Source organism: Lactuca virosa, chromosome 9 (genome assembly GCF_052849685.1).
Source record: "Lactuca virosa cultivar CGN04683 chromosome 9, Lactuca_virosa_CGN04683_v6, whole genome shotgun sequence".
Classification (NCBI taxonomy): domain Eukaryota; kingdom Viridiplantae; phylum Streptophyta; class Magnoliopsida; order Asterales; family Asteraceae; genus Lactuca; species Lactuca virosa.
Genome location: NC_136434.1, coordinates 79,951,640 through 79,966,794, shown reverse-complemented (window position 1 = coordinate 79,966,794; position 15,155 = coordinate 79,951,640). Strand labels below are relative to the sequence as shown.

At 38.5% G+C, this 15,155-nt stretch overlaps 1 protein-coding gene across 1 annotated transcript; it reads left to right on the top strand.

Moving 5' to 3' along the window:
• The first annotated feature begins 400 nt into the window (after positions 1–400).
• LOC145138408 (uncharacterized) lies at positions 401–944 on the top strand. Its single transcript, XM_079072501.1, has one exon. The coding sequence runs from the start codon at positions 488–490 to the stop codon at positions 746–748; it is 261 nt and encodes an 86-aa protein (XP_078928627.1). The 5' UTR covers positions 401–487; the 3' UTR covers positions 749–944.
• The last annotated feature ends 14,211 nt before the right edge of the window (positions 945–15,155 follow it).

Sequence of the window (15,155 nt, the reverse complement as noted above, 5' to 3'; positions counted from 1 at the left end):
ATGTGTACCAAATATATCATTACAATAACAAATTGACAAAAACAGCTAATTAATCAATTGTTTTTTATGATTTATTATAGTTCATTTCTAACTGAAACTAAATAAATGCAAGTTTAGTTAGAGGCGACACTATTTCGACTCATATAGTTATTCCATGTTTCAGGCTTTTTAATTTCTTTACCTATTCTTGAGTAAAAAGTCTCCCATTTTATGTGGAAAATGGTCGACCTTTTCTTTGATTATATTGGAGAAAACATTAACTATAAAAAAGAAACGGATTGAAAATCGTTCACAATCTTTAAAAATTTAGTTGAATGAAAAACAAAAATTATTTTAATAAATATAACTTTATAATCATATTTACAACATTTAAAGATAAAGTTAGTCTCGTTTTGTCTACCTATAAGTCTATAACCCATAACTTTGTGGGTAGCTTCCATGTGAAGATAAAAAGGAGCAGAAACAAGGAAGAGAAACACCAATAGCCATGGAAAAGATGGAAAAGAGCAGATCATTTCCAGAATATTCATCATCTTCACACACAAAAACAAATGGTTCTTCAGGATTCAAAGATCAATCAAGATCATACGCATTCAATGGTCCGATTACTAAAGATGGAGAGACAAAGAGGAAGAAGAGGATCGCAGAGTATAACATGTTCACCACCGGAAGTAAGTTGAAATCAACGGTCAGAGATAGCTTCAAATGGATCAAGAACAAGTTCACAGATGTTCGTTATGGTATCTGAATTTCTTCATCATCAATTGTAAATCTTGCTTTCTTGTGTGTGTGTGTTTTGTATCAAATTCCATGAAATTGTTGTTTGGTATTAAACCGTGTCCTATTTAACGAACATCGTTTATTAATCCAGTTGGAATCTATATAGTATCGGTTATGTACTCTCCAGTCTCCACTAATTAATAAGAGATATGTATATTTTCTTATTTACTGTTTTCTTTTAAATAAAATCGTATATTACTTTCTACACTTTCACATGGTAACCACATGTGTGTGTATATATACGTGTACTTTTATTTTTTTGGAACGGCATATACGTACATGTATATGATCATGGATTCATAATATGGTTCCAGCTTGCAAGCTTATATGGTGATAAAGTTTTTGCATCTTTAATTGTTGATTTCATGTTTCGACAATCTTAACAACTCTCAAAAAGTGTTGGCAGTTTCATTGTATGAACAATTCCAGCAATGAATGAAATCAAATCAAATAGCATGTGCTTATATATGTACATTAATCTAAAATCAAAATGAAAAATATTGCATGATTTATATTAAATAGGTAGTAAGATAATAATTAAATATGTACTGAAACTTAAGTTTTATTATAATTTTACTTTATTTAACATGTCCAAAAACTAAAATTAAATAAATTACTAACTTAATCTTAAGTTAAACTTGGTTGTCATTCTATACAAAAAGAGTCTTTTCAATAGGTTTGTCGGTATATCTACCATATCATTGACGTGGTGTTGGTATGTAACAGGCATGGTGGCGAGCACACCACTATCTTTGAGTAGAGATGTTCGTTTGGATGGATCGTGTAACGCCCGTGTTTCTAGGCTAGGCATTAATATTGACATAATGGTCTAGGTTAACATTTATAACTTATTTAGAAGAAATGAAAAGGAATTATGTGAATATTATGTGTTTTATGTTTAATTATTAGGGTTTAATTAATTAAGATTAAAAATGAGCGTCAAAAATAAATATTAGATAAAGCCGATATCTATTAAGAAACTTGTAGTGGGCGTGACAAAGATTACAGATATATAAAGAATACCGAAATCCGAGTTATAACGAAGAAGTTATGACCTGTCGAAGTTTCACGACAAAACCGGCACGGTGCTGAATGTCGTAAAAAGTGAGTTTTTGATAAACTATTTTTTATCCTTGGTGATCTAAACGAAAGTCGTAGTGTTCGTTAAACCGAGAGTATGTATAAAAAGAACGCCCAAATCTGACTTCGTATGAGGAGTTATAATTTTTCGAAGTTTCAGCTTAGCAGTAGACAACTAAAAACTCGAATTTTAGATCGAGTGATTTTTAGCCGACACAACCTAAACGATAATCGAAGGTCTCATAAATAGTAGTACAACGGTAAAAAGACAAACGAAAACGGACGTCGGATAAAGAAGTTATGAATTTTTAATGGATTACCTGTCCCGGTCTGTTAAAAATAATAATATAAAAATTAAAGTCAAAATTAGCCGACGAAGTCTAAACGAAAGTTGTAGAGCATAATTTTCCCTACGCGTGCATATAAAGCACGTAAAAAACGGAGCCCGTATGAGAAAGTTATGGATTTTACAAGAATGGGCACAATTTTCGAGAAAATTCGCAAGGAATGGTGCTGGTCACGTGATCCTCGCATGCTTGCCTCGTGCCCGACTCGCATGTCGCATCCAGATTCGACCGAGGGTGCGGTCCAATGAACTTCCGACGCGCATCGCTGTTGTTGCCCCGTGTCCGAGGTGCTGGCCCAATCCGAAGCCGGCACGTAGCCTCCTCGCATCTGAGCCTCGCCGAAGCAGCCAGCTGGTCCGAGCCTCGCAGACACCTGCCTCTCCCTCCTTGCTTCGGATCCAACCCTCGCTGCTATATATAGTGGTGGCTGCGAGATCTCCCGCGTAGAATTCCGAAATTTGTCACTTTTCACCCATTTTTCATCTTTTTTATTATTTTGACTTCCCCCGAAGCCCCGATATCATTTTTAAAGCCTGGAATACGCCACGAAGTTCCCGAGAAGCCCGGAAAATTTATCCTTTCGGTTTTGAAGCCCGACCCTCGCAGAGCCCGGTTTCTGAATAAAACTCCCGGTTTTATTTGAAACGATCGTTTTAGGAAACGAATTGCTGCCCGATTTTCATTAAATCAGGTGAGTGTATAGTCACTTTCACCTTACACATATATATGAAGTATTTTCTTTAAAATACGTGATATGTGTAATTATATTAATTGTTTAATTAAGGTGACTATTGAATAGATGTTTTATACAAGTTTTAAACTGTATATGTATTTTTATCTACAAATATGTTGGGTAAAACATGGGTAGATGAATTAGATGATGTGTGATGAAATAAAAAGTGATGAGAGGTATCGATGTTTAAGATGATCTAGTCATCTAGTAGAGTATAGACAACGGCCACAGACTATTTTAGATAGTCCAGTGGAACGTTAGCAGACTTGTAATCGGTAGGTATGTTTGAACTATATGTTCATAAGGTGTTCTCGAACTATATGTTCATTAGGTGTTTTTGAACTATGTGTTCATCCGTTAGTTCTTCTTTTTGACACTATTACGTGTCGGGGTACGGGAGCGTACGGGAGTACTTTATTAGTATTTTCCCTATAATTTTATTTTGAAGAGCTTTGGAGTCTTTGTTTCTTCTATGAAGTGATCGGACGAGCTTCATGAGTCAGTGTTTCCATTCTCGATGCCGGATAGGGGTGAGTCTGGGGGTTCAGACCACAGCCTAGGCATTAGTCAGTGTTTCCATTCTCGATGCCGGATAGGGGTGAGTCTGGGGGGTTCAGACCACAGCCTAGGCATTAGTCAGTGTTTCCATTTTCGATGCCGGATAGGGGTGAGTCTGGGGGTTCAGACCACAGCCTAGGCATTAGTCAGTGTTTCCATTTTCAATGTCGGATAGGGGTGAGTCTGGGGGTTCAGACCACAGCCTAGGCATTAGTCAGTGTTTCCATTCTCGATGTCGGATATGGGTGAGTCTGGGGGTTCAGACCACAGCTAGGCATTAATCAGTGTTTCCATTTTCGATGCCGGATAGGGGTGAGTCTGGGGGTTCAGACCACAGCCTAGGCATTAGTCAGTGTTTCCATTCTCGATGCCGGATAGGGGTGAGTCTGGGGGTTCAGACCACAGCCTAGGCATTAGTCAGCGTTTCCATTGCCGGATAGGGCGCGTCTGGGGGTTATATACCTCACGATATTCAGACCACAGCCTAGGCATTGATAATTACCCCTGACTTAATTGTCTTGTGGTTCTTTCTTTTACGAACAAAGGTTCGTGGTTAAACTTATTCCATTCATTTGATGTCTTTATCGATCCTTGTTTGCTGCTAGGGGATTTCCGAAGCAGTTTCGTTAGTTGGTTGTTCATATCGATCCTTTAGACTAGATCTAGTAAGATCACTGTATAGGATCAGTATGTGGGGATCGTCGTTGTTAGTGCTTGTAGTATAAACCTTGGGCAGCGATGGACTTCGTGCCTATTCCTTAGGATGAATCCTTAGGAATGAGTGATAGTTGATTCTTAGGGTAAATCCTTAAGAAATAAATAAGATAATGAGGATTGGGTAATTGGGTTGATTGTTTGATGTTTAAGCATAATAAATTTATTTATTGTGGGGTGAAAACCCTATATGCTCACCGGGCTCCCAAGCCTGACCCACTCAGTTTAATTGTATCACAGGTATCGATACGAAGTTGCTTTACACTGAGAGATTAAAAGAGAAGTAGATCACTAGTGTAAATGAATGTAAGTTTTGTTTATGCTTATGTTTTTGTATTGACAATGACATCCCAATGGTTTAAGTGAATAAAATACATTTCTTCGGAAATGATTTGATAACATATTTATCATGTTTTTCTGGGAACAAATTCTGTAACATCTTTTAAAAAGGATTACTCTGATTTTATTTTAAAAAGCATAAACGAAATCGGTCTTTTCTGGCCGTGAAATTGGGGATGTCACAGTTGATATTAGAGCATTAGTTTAAGCGAACTAGGAATTTGTAGGATTTCTAGACTTAAACTTAGAATGCTAAGCGATGATTGTGAGATGAGTGTCTGCTATATTTTAGACACGAGCACAAGTTTATTTTAGGAAAGATGCCTAAAATGTTTTATGTGTTAAATATTTTATGTTATAGCTATAAAGATGCCTTATATGCTATTATTTGTTCGGATCTATGGTCTGTTGCCGACCGGATCTGGAAACCTTATGTGTGTAGGATTCTAAGCGTATGATTACGAGATTAGAACTAACATGTAAACGTTTCGAAGTGATAAGGAGATTTATACGTCTATCGTAAATAAAGCTTTCCTATCTTAAGTTCTCGCCCAGTACACCGAACGTCTGCTTGGGTGTACAAAACGTTATGGTGAAGACTCGTAGAGAATTGAGTAGATGGAGGAAATGAAAAGCTTATGATAGTGAATGATACCTATCAAAAGATATCGTAAGAGTGGTATCTTGCCTTTAGAATATGTCTAATAAAATAATGGAACGTTTGGAGGGGTACGGTACGTCTGAAGTACACCTTCGATTGGCAGGATGATGGAATGATTGGTATAATTCTTGAAGTTGTCCCATCGTATGGAATTTCCATCACCAACCAAGTTGAAGTAGAATTGATGATTGAAGATACGCATAGAAGAAGTCCTAGTAGAGTCTAGGAAAATTTTATGATTAATTGGACACATTCGTATGTGTTAAATTGTTTTGTGATTTTAGGACTTGGGGACTGCGAGACAGTACTTGGGACGAGTATGAGTAGGTGTGAATAGTAGTAGAGATCTATACTACTGGAAGCACATGACTCACACTTGGATCAGGGAAAGCCACAAGGTTACCAAGGAGTTAGTAATTGATTCCGTCTTATTCTAGTCTGTCGTTACCATCGTTTCGGTAATGAAGATGATTGTTATTCCGACCCTAGTGGTCATATCAAATTGAGTCCGACTACGATGAGTTTGTTACGTGGTTCAGAGAACCAAGTTCGATGTAGCAGTTGACTTAAGCCGAATTGAAGTAAAGGATGATCAAAGCGATCAATAGAAGTATCGCATTCGTTGTTAAAGAAGTTAGGTTAGGTTGTGTTCTGACCCAAAGGGATAAAGTGATAGAGTATGCATTGAGGCAATTGAAGGAGCATGAAAAGAACTACCCCACTCATGATCTGGAGTTGGCAGTGGTAGTATTCGCCTTAAAGATAGGGAGGCACTATCCTTATGGTACTAAATGCAAACTTTTCACTGATCATAAGAGTCTTCAATATCTCTTTAATCAGAAGGAATTGAACATGAGGCAACGGCGCTGGCTAGAGTTACTCAAGGACTACGACTGTGAGATACTTTACCACCCTGGTAAAGCAAATGTTGTTGCTGATGCTCTCAGTCGGAAGGTAAACCTTGAAAAGAAACGGCCAAGAGCGTTGAGGATTGAAGTTGTCTCGACCATGGTGAAAAGTATAAAGAAAGCTCAAGAGGAAGCTTTAGAGAAAAATGACTGAAAGGAAGAACGTTTGGGCAAAACGTTGGTGTTTGATACAAACGGTCAAGGACTGAAGGTATTCAAAGGTAGGATTTGGGTACCTAAGATGGGAGGAGTAAGAGATCTTCTGATGGAAGAAGCTCACAAGACCATGTACTCGATTCATCCCGGCAGTATAAAAATGTATAGGGATCTAAAACCCTATTACTGGTAGCCGACGATGAAGCTCGATGTTGCTAAAGTATGTGGCCGAGTGTATAACATGTGCTAGGGTTAAGGCACAACATCAGAAACCGTATGGGAGTTTAGAACCTTTACCTGTACCCATGGGTAAATGGGAAGGTATCACATGGATTTTGTGACTAAACTGCCCAGAACAAGGAACGGTCACGACATGATTTGGGTGGTCGTTGATCGCTTCACTAAGAGTGCGCATTTCATAGCAGCCAACGAGAAACGGTCTATGGATAAAATTGCAAATTCTTACGTGAAGGAAATTGTGAGGCTTCACGGTATTCCGTTAACGATTGTATCCGATCGTGACAGCCGTTTTACCTCAAGGTTTTGGAGGAGTCTATAAGCGGAATTGGGTACCAAGTTGTGTTTGAATACAGCTTACCATCCACAAACCGATGGTAAGAGCGAACGAACAATTCAAACATTGGAGGATATGCTGAGAGCATGTACCCAGGAATTCCCAGGGTAACTGGGGTAAACACTTACCTCTAGTAGAATTTTCCTATAATGATAGTTTCCACTCGAACATCTAGATGGCACCTTATCACGCTTTGTATGGAGAAAAGTGTCGAACGCCGTCATGTTGACTGGAAGCTGGGGAAAAGCAGTTTGTGGGACCTGAAATAGTCCATCAGACTGCTGAAAAGTTGAAAGTGATTAGGGAAAAGATGTTAGCTGCTCAAGAGAGCTATGCTGACAATAAAAGGCAACTGATATCATTCGAAGTTGGAGATTCAGTTTTACTTAAAGTCTCGTCGTGGAAGGGACTTATAAGATTTGGTAGAAGGGGAAAGTTGAGTCCAAGGTTTATTGAACCATTTAAAGTTCTTCAGAGGATCGGGAATCAAGCTTACAAGCTAGAATTACCGGAAGAACTAGAGGGTATTCATAATACCCTTCATGTGTGTTATTTGAGGAAGTTCACGGGAGATGTGCCCGACATAATTCCCATTTCTGAATTAAGGTTGGATGAAAACAAGAGGTTGATTGAAGAACCTGAGGCAATCGTTGACCGTAAGACTAAGAAGTTGGGACACAAAATGGTCGATTTAGTGCTTGTGCGTTGGAAACATACGAATGGGCCAAATCTCACCTGAGAAAAAAAACGGAGAATTACATGATGAGTCGCTACCCGTATTTGTTTGCTGATGTGTGATTCCGGGGACGGAATCATTCTAAGGGGGAGAGAGTTGTAACGCCCGTGTTTCTAGGCTAGGCATTAATATTGACATAATGGTCTAGGTTAACCTTTGTAACTTATTTAGAAGAAATGAAAAGGAATTATGTGAATATTATGTGTTTTATGCTTAATTATTAGGGTTTAATTAACTAAGATTAAAAATGAGCGTCAAAAATAAATATTAGATAAAGCCGATATCTATTAAGAAACTTGTAGTGGGCGTGACAAGGATTACGGATATATAAAGAATACCGAAATCCGAGTTATAACGAAGAAGTTATGACCTGTCGAAGTTTCACGACAAAACCGGCACGATGCCGAATGTCGTAAAAAGTAGGGCTGGCAAATATGTACCACGGAGAACCAACCAACATGTTACCAACCGAACCAATAAAATCGGTAGTCAACATGTTTGGTAACCAATATGTTTGGCTGGTAATACCATGCCTATTAAGTAGTCTTGGTACGGTAACGGTACAAAATTTTGAATACCACGGTTGTACCATGCCAACCAATATATATATATATATATATATATATATATATATTATTACATTTTCAAGTTTTAAATAGGAGTAACAACTAACAAGTAATAGTCGGAGTTAGTAATATAATTCTATTGATATTGATTCTTTTTTGAACGAAACATTATAGTAAAAGAAATTACTAACACAAGGTTAAGGAAGGTACATGACAGTAAAATGATTAGTAAAACAAGCGACGACCACAACTTCAACTCATGTTCATATTTGGAAAACTTTCTAACCATTAAGTGATGATTATAATGTGAAGTCTTATATAGATTATAGTCTTAAACTCAATATAGATATTATTTAAATATTTTGGTATTTACCAATACCAATATGTACTAACCAAATTTGTTGGTAACCAACTAAATTGGTACCAAGTATCATTGGTACGGTATTGGTAGGTATAACTTTATGCCAATTATAATTGGTACGGTACACGGTTTGAAGGAAAAAAACTTGGTACCGTACCAATTCCACCCCTAGTAAAAAGTGAGTTTTTGATAAACTATTTTTTAGCCTTGGTGATCTAAACGAAAGTCGTAGTGTTCGTTAAACCGAGAGTATGTATAAAAAGAACGCCCAAATCTGACTTTGTATTAGGAAGTTATGATTTTTCGAAGTTTCAGCTTAGCAGTAGACAGCTAAAAACTCGAATTTTAGATCGAGTGATTTTTAGCCGACACAACCTAAACGAGAATCGAAGGTCTCGTAAATAGTAGTACAACGGTAAAAAGACAGACGAAAACGGACGTCGGATGAAGAAGTTATGAATTTTTAACGGATTACCTGTCCCGGTCTGTTAAAAATAATAATATAAAAATTAAAGTCAAAATTAGCCGACGAAGTCTAAACGAAAGTTGTAGAGCATAATTTTCCCTACGCGTGCATATAAAGACCGTCAAAAACGGAGCCCGTATGAGAAAGTTATGGATTTTACAAGAATGGGCACAATTTTCGAAAAAATTCGCAAGGAATGGTGTTGGTCACGTGATCCTCGCATGCTTGCCTCGTGCCCGACTCGCGTGTCGCATGCTGATTCGACTGAGGGTGCGGTCCAATGAACTTCTGACGCGCATCGCTGCTGTTGCCCCGTGTCCGAGGTGCTGACCCAATCCGAAGCCGGCACGTAGCCTCCTCGCATCCGAGCCTCGCCGAAGCAGCCTGCTGGTCCGAGCCTCGCAGACACCTGCCTCTCCCTCCTTGCTTCGGATCCAACGCTCGCTGCTATATATAGTGGTGGCTGCGAGATCTCCCGGGTAGAAATCCAAAATTTGTCACTTTTCACCCATTTTCCATCTTTTTTATTATTTTGACTTTCCCCGAAGCCCCGGTATCATTTTTAAAGCCCGGAATACGCCACGAAGTTCCCGAGAAGCCCGGAAAATTTATCTTTTCGGTTTTGAAGCCCGACCCTCGCAGAGCCCGGTTTCTGAATAAAACTTCCGGTTTTATTTGAAACGATCGTTTTAGAAAACAAATTGTTGCCCGATTTTCATTAAATCAGGTGAGTGTATAGTCACTTTCACCTTACACATATATATGAAATATTTTCTTTAAAATACGTGCTATGTGTAATTATATTAATTGTTTAATTAAGGTGAGTGTTGAATAGATGTTTTATACAAGTTTTAAACTGTATATATATTTTTATCTACAAAATATGTTGGGTAAAACATGGGTAGATGAATTAGATGATGTGTGATGAAATAAAAAGTGATGAGAGGTATCGATGTTTAAGATGATCTAGTCATCTAGTAGAGTATAGACAACGACCACATACTATTTTAGATAGTCCAGTGGAACGTTAGCAGACTTGTAATCGGTAGGTATGTTTGAACTATATGTTCATAAGGTGTTCTCGAACTATATGTTCATTAGGTGTTTTTCAACTATGTGTTCATCCGTTAGTTCTTCTTTTTGACACTATTACGTGTCGGGGTACGGGAGTGTACGGGAGTACTTTATTAGTATTTTCCCTATAACTTTATTTTGAAGAGCTTTGGAGTCTTTGTTTCTTCTATGAAGTGATCGGACGAGCTTCATGAGTCAGTGTTTCCATTCTCGATGTCGGATAGGGGTGAGTGTGGGGGTTCAGACCATAGCCTAGGCATTAGTCAATGTTTCCATTCTCGATGCCGGATAGGGGTGAGTCTGGGGGTTTAAACCACAGCCTAGGCATTAGTCAGTGTTTCCATTTTCAATGCCGGATAGGGGTGAGTCTGGGGGTTCAGACCACAGCCTAGGCATTAGTCAGTGTTCCCATTTTCGATGCCGGATAGGGGTGAGTCTGGGGGTTCAGACCACAGCCTAGGCATTAGTCAGTGTTTCCATTCTCGAGGCCGGATATGGGTGAGTCTGGGGGTTCAGACCACAGCCTAGGCATTAGTCAGTGTTTCCATTTTCGATGCCGGATAGGGGTGAGTCTGGGGGTTCAGACCACAGCCTAGGCATTAGTCAGTGTTTCCATTCTCGATGCCGGATAGGGGTGAGTCTGGGGGTTCAGACCACAGCCTAGGCATTAGTCAGCGTTTCCATTGCCGGATAGGGCGCGTCTGGGGGTTATATACCTCACGATATTCAGACCACAGCCTAGGCATTGATAATTACCCCTGACTTAATTGTCTTGTGGTTCTTTCTTTTACGAACAAAGGTTCGTGGTTAAACTTATTCCATTCATTTGATGTCTTTATCGATCCTTGTTTGCTGCTAGGGGATTTCCGAAGCAGTTTCGTTAGTTGGTTGTTCATATCGATCCTTTAGACTAGATCTAGTAAGATCACTGTATAGGATCAGTATGTGGGGACCGACGTTGTTAGTGCTTGTAGTATAAACCTTGGGCAGCGATGGACTTCGTGCCTATTCCTTAGGATGAATCCTTAGGAATGAGTGATAGTTGATTCTTAGGGTAAATCCTTAAGAAATAAATAAGATAATGAGGATTGGGTAATTGGGTTGATTGTTTGATGTTTAAGCATAATAAATTTATTTATTGTGGGGTGAAAACCCTATATGCTCACCGGGCTCCCAAGCCTGACCCACTCAGTTTAATTGTATCACAGGTATCGATACGAAGTTGCTTTACACTGAGAGATTAAAAGAGAAGTAGATCACTAGTGTAAATGAATGTAAGTTTTGTTTATGCTTATGTTTTTGTATTGACAATGACATCCCAATGGTTTAAGTGAATAAAATACATTTCTTCGGAAATGATTTGATAACATATTTATCATGTTTTTCTGGGAACAAATTCTGTAACATCTTTTAAAAAGGATTACACTGATTTTATTTTAAAAAGCATAAACGAAATCGGTCTTTTCTGGCCGTGAAATTGGGGATGTCACAGATCGGTTCGATCCGATCCGATCCAATTAAGTAAATCCAAATTGATTTTGGTTTTCAAAACATGGATCCGAGTAGTACAAATTAAACTTAAATCCAATTAGAACCAACAAAATTTGATTGGTTTTTACAATTCGGTTTTCAAAAGACGAATTTGTTTAAGTATTAATCAACTTTATACAAAAATAAATTGCTAAGCTGTGATTTAAAATTTATGAGCAAATATATATATATATATATATATATATATATATATATATATATATATATAGGTTTTATTGGAATACTTTCTAATCTATTTTAAAATACTTAGAAAATTAATAAATATTCACAACAATGACATAAATGTTCTTAATTGTAACGCCCGCAAAATCGGGCTAAGCATTTAAAATATAATATAAGTTTCGTATTAAGAAAAATAGGAAAAAATCAACCGAATCGTCAGTAAATCGTAAAAATAAGTTTGTCAAACTATATATATATATATATATATATATATATATATATATATATATATATATATATATATTGAAAGTATACATCGATGTGATTCCGAAAATAAAAATTTCGTAGATATCCGAGTTCATATGTAGGAGATATGAATTTTATAAGATATAAAAATCAATCGTGTAATTAAAAATTATTAACGTCAAAATTTATGAAGAGAATGGTTAATTTTGGGTAAAGTCGCCAAAATGAAAGTCGTGGTACTCTTTAATATTGGAATTTTGGTAAAATGAACACCAAAATCGGAGTTCGTACGAGAGAGTTATGACTTTTGCAAAATTAGTAAATCATATAAAAATAATGGTTAAAAATAAAGTCAAAATTAGCCGATCGAGCCTAAAGGAAAGTTGTAGTACTCGTTGAGAGCTATGAGTGGAAAAATAGAAGTAAAACACGGAGCTCGTATGAAAAAGTTACGAAATTTATAAATCTGCATTTTGCGCCCCATGCGGTGCGCGACGCGCTCTTCTAGAATTTGAAAACGCGGATCATGAAGAGCTTGTCACGTGGCATAAAGTGGTTGGGGAGACATCACCATAAAATGCGTGACGTGCACGGTGCACCCCTTTTGCATGTCGTGCACCCCAAAAATGCATATAAATAGTTACATTATGTTCATTCATTCCTCCACACCCCTTTTATCATTCTCTCTCGATTTCTTTCAGTTCTAGCTCATTTTCTCTTAGTTTTAGCCTTCATCGAAGCTCTGCGATCCCTGAAGTAGTAGTAGCTACCGAGTAGAAGCTCTGTTAATGCAATTTCTTAACTTTTTTCAGGAAGAACCTTTGTAAGTTAAACTACACTCTAATGTTTTCAGTGTAAAGTATATATTTATAGTCATAAGTCGTTATTATGAACTTATAAATAAGATTTATCAATAATTTCATGTCGTTATACTGATTGATCTACTTACGGGAGAAGTGTCTAGAATGGTCTCGTAGGCTTGGTTGTTGGATTTTATAAAAGTTATTATGTCAAAATGATCCTACCTCCCAACTGTCGTATATGGCTGATCCTTACTTGATAGATATTGATGTAGACATTAGGATGTAACGACCGACTTTTGAGGTATTAATTATTAATTATTTTTTAAAATGATAGTTGGGTCAAATATAGATAAATGGACTATTGAATTGGACTTAAGCAAAGGGGCCAAGGAATTGGGTCGTCCATAAGACGTACGCTGGGCGTAGACTTGGCGTACGCGGGGCGTTCAGGCACGCATTGGATACGGGGGGCGCGCGCACGTACGCGCAGCATACCAGGAGTACGCGCAGCGTACGTGAGCAGATACCAAACCCTAATTTTTAGGGTTTAAGCTATATAAATACCCCATTATAGCCACCCCCTAGCCTTCCTACCAGCCCCCTCACCCTTAGCAAACCCTAATACGCCTCTTACTCCATTGTTGTGTGTGTTTGACCTTTTTGAACTCATTTTGGTGAAGAAAAGCTTTAAAGAAGAGAATGAGAGGTTGGAGAAGAAGCCCTTGAGTACCTTGAGCTCAGAGATCTGGATTAAGCTCATCATTTGGCATCAAGAGGAGGTATAAATCTCCTAACTTTCCTCCTCAAAGTCTAGATCTAGGGTTTTGGAAGATTTGGACCTTTTTAGGTCTAAAGATTGGATCTTGATCATGCAACTTCGATTTTGAGCTTAGGGTTGCCACCCTTGAAGCTCAATGAGTCCCTTTAGCAGTAAAGTTGCAAGCTTTGAGGCTTCTATGAAGCCATGCAAGAGATCTAGCCTTTTTCTTTGGAAGTTCATTGTCATTTTAATGTTGGGCTCATTTGGTGGATTGCAAGTCACCAAGTGACCAACTTTAAGGACTAGGACGAAGCATGAGACTCAGATCTGTAAGTTGGACGTTCTGTCTTAAGGGATTAAGTCGTTTTGGAAAGTATGGCTTAACAGGAGAGTACGATGGGCGTACACGCCAGTACGCGCAGCGTACAAGCCATTCAAGCAGTACGCGCAGCGTACAGATGGGTACGCTCAGTGTACGCTCAGTCAGTGGGTTTTAAGTTATTGGGCCTCGGTTTACGCTTAGCTTTGTACATAGCAGTAGTTGGGCTGGGATGGACCTTCAGAAGCCAGTTAAGGGCCCAATAATTGGTTTGGGCTTGGAAGGAAAGCCCATTTTAAAAGTTGGGCCCAATTTAGAAAATTGGGTCATTTGGGGACTTAATGGGCCCTAGTAAGGACTAGAAAGGAGTGGGCCTAAGTCATGGCCTAAATTAGATCAAAGGGGTAAAATAGTCATTTTACCCATAGAGAGCCATCGGTTTTTGACTAAATGTTTATTTGGTCATTATAGCCGGGGAGTAGTTGGAGCAGTCGACGGTGTCACCTTTGCACGAGTTATTCAGCAGTCAGTTGTGAGGTGAGTTTCCTTCCAGTAGGAACGGGTCTACGGCCACAATGCCGGCCCGTTTAGATGATAGTAGTTTCGGACTTCAGTCCGATGCCGGGGAGGTCCCGAGAAGTAGCTATGTATGCTTGATGTCTTTGTGATTCATGCATGTTTATGTTATGTGTTATATGTTCCAGACTTCGGTCCGATGCCGGGTAAGCCCGATGCAGTATATGTGATTATGTTATATGTTTATGCTTATGTTATGTTCAGTTTATTCTGGACTTCGGTCTGATGCCGGGCGGGGCCCGATGCAGTGGGCGGGGCCCAACTTATGTCGGACTTCAGTCCGATGTCGGGCGGGGCCCGATGCAGAGGGCAATGCCCAATATCTGTGATATGTGTTATTGTATGGTATGTGGTAGTTTGGGGGAGCTCACTAAGCTTCGTGCTTACAATTTCAGTTTTGGTTTCAGGTACTTCAGCTAGCAAGGGGAAGAGCTCGGGATGATGGCATGACACACACCATAGTTTTTCTTAGCCTGGGAGTTTACTCGGATATTTTATATGAGATTGTGATATGATAACAGTTTTTATGAGATTTTGAGATATGATGTGTATAAAAATGCACTGGTTTTATCCTACTTTTAGTTATGAATTTGATACACAAAAGGCTGTGGACCTGTGAATTGGTGGTATAAATTAGCAAGCAGGGTATCGAACTCAGGGAATAGAAATTAATCTAACTACTAGA

Bases quoted from the DNA above. Each gene is read 5' to 3' on its own strand.
- LOC145138408 (XM_079072501.1), top strand. From the start codon at position 488: ATGGAAAAGATGGAAAAGAGCAGATCATTTCCAGAATATTCATCATCT.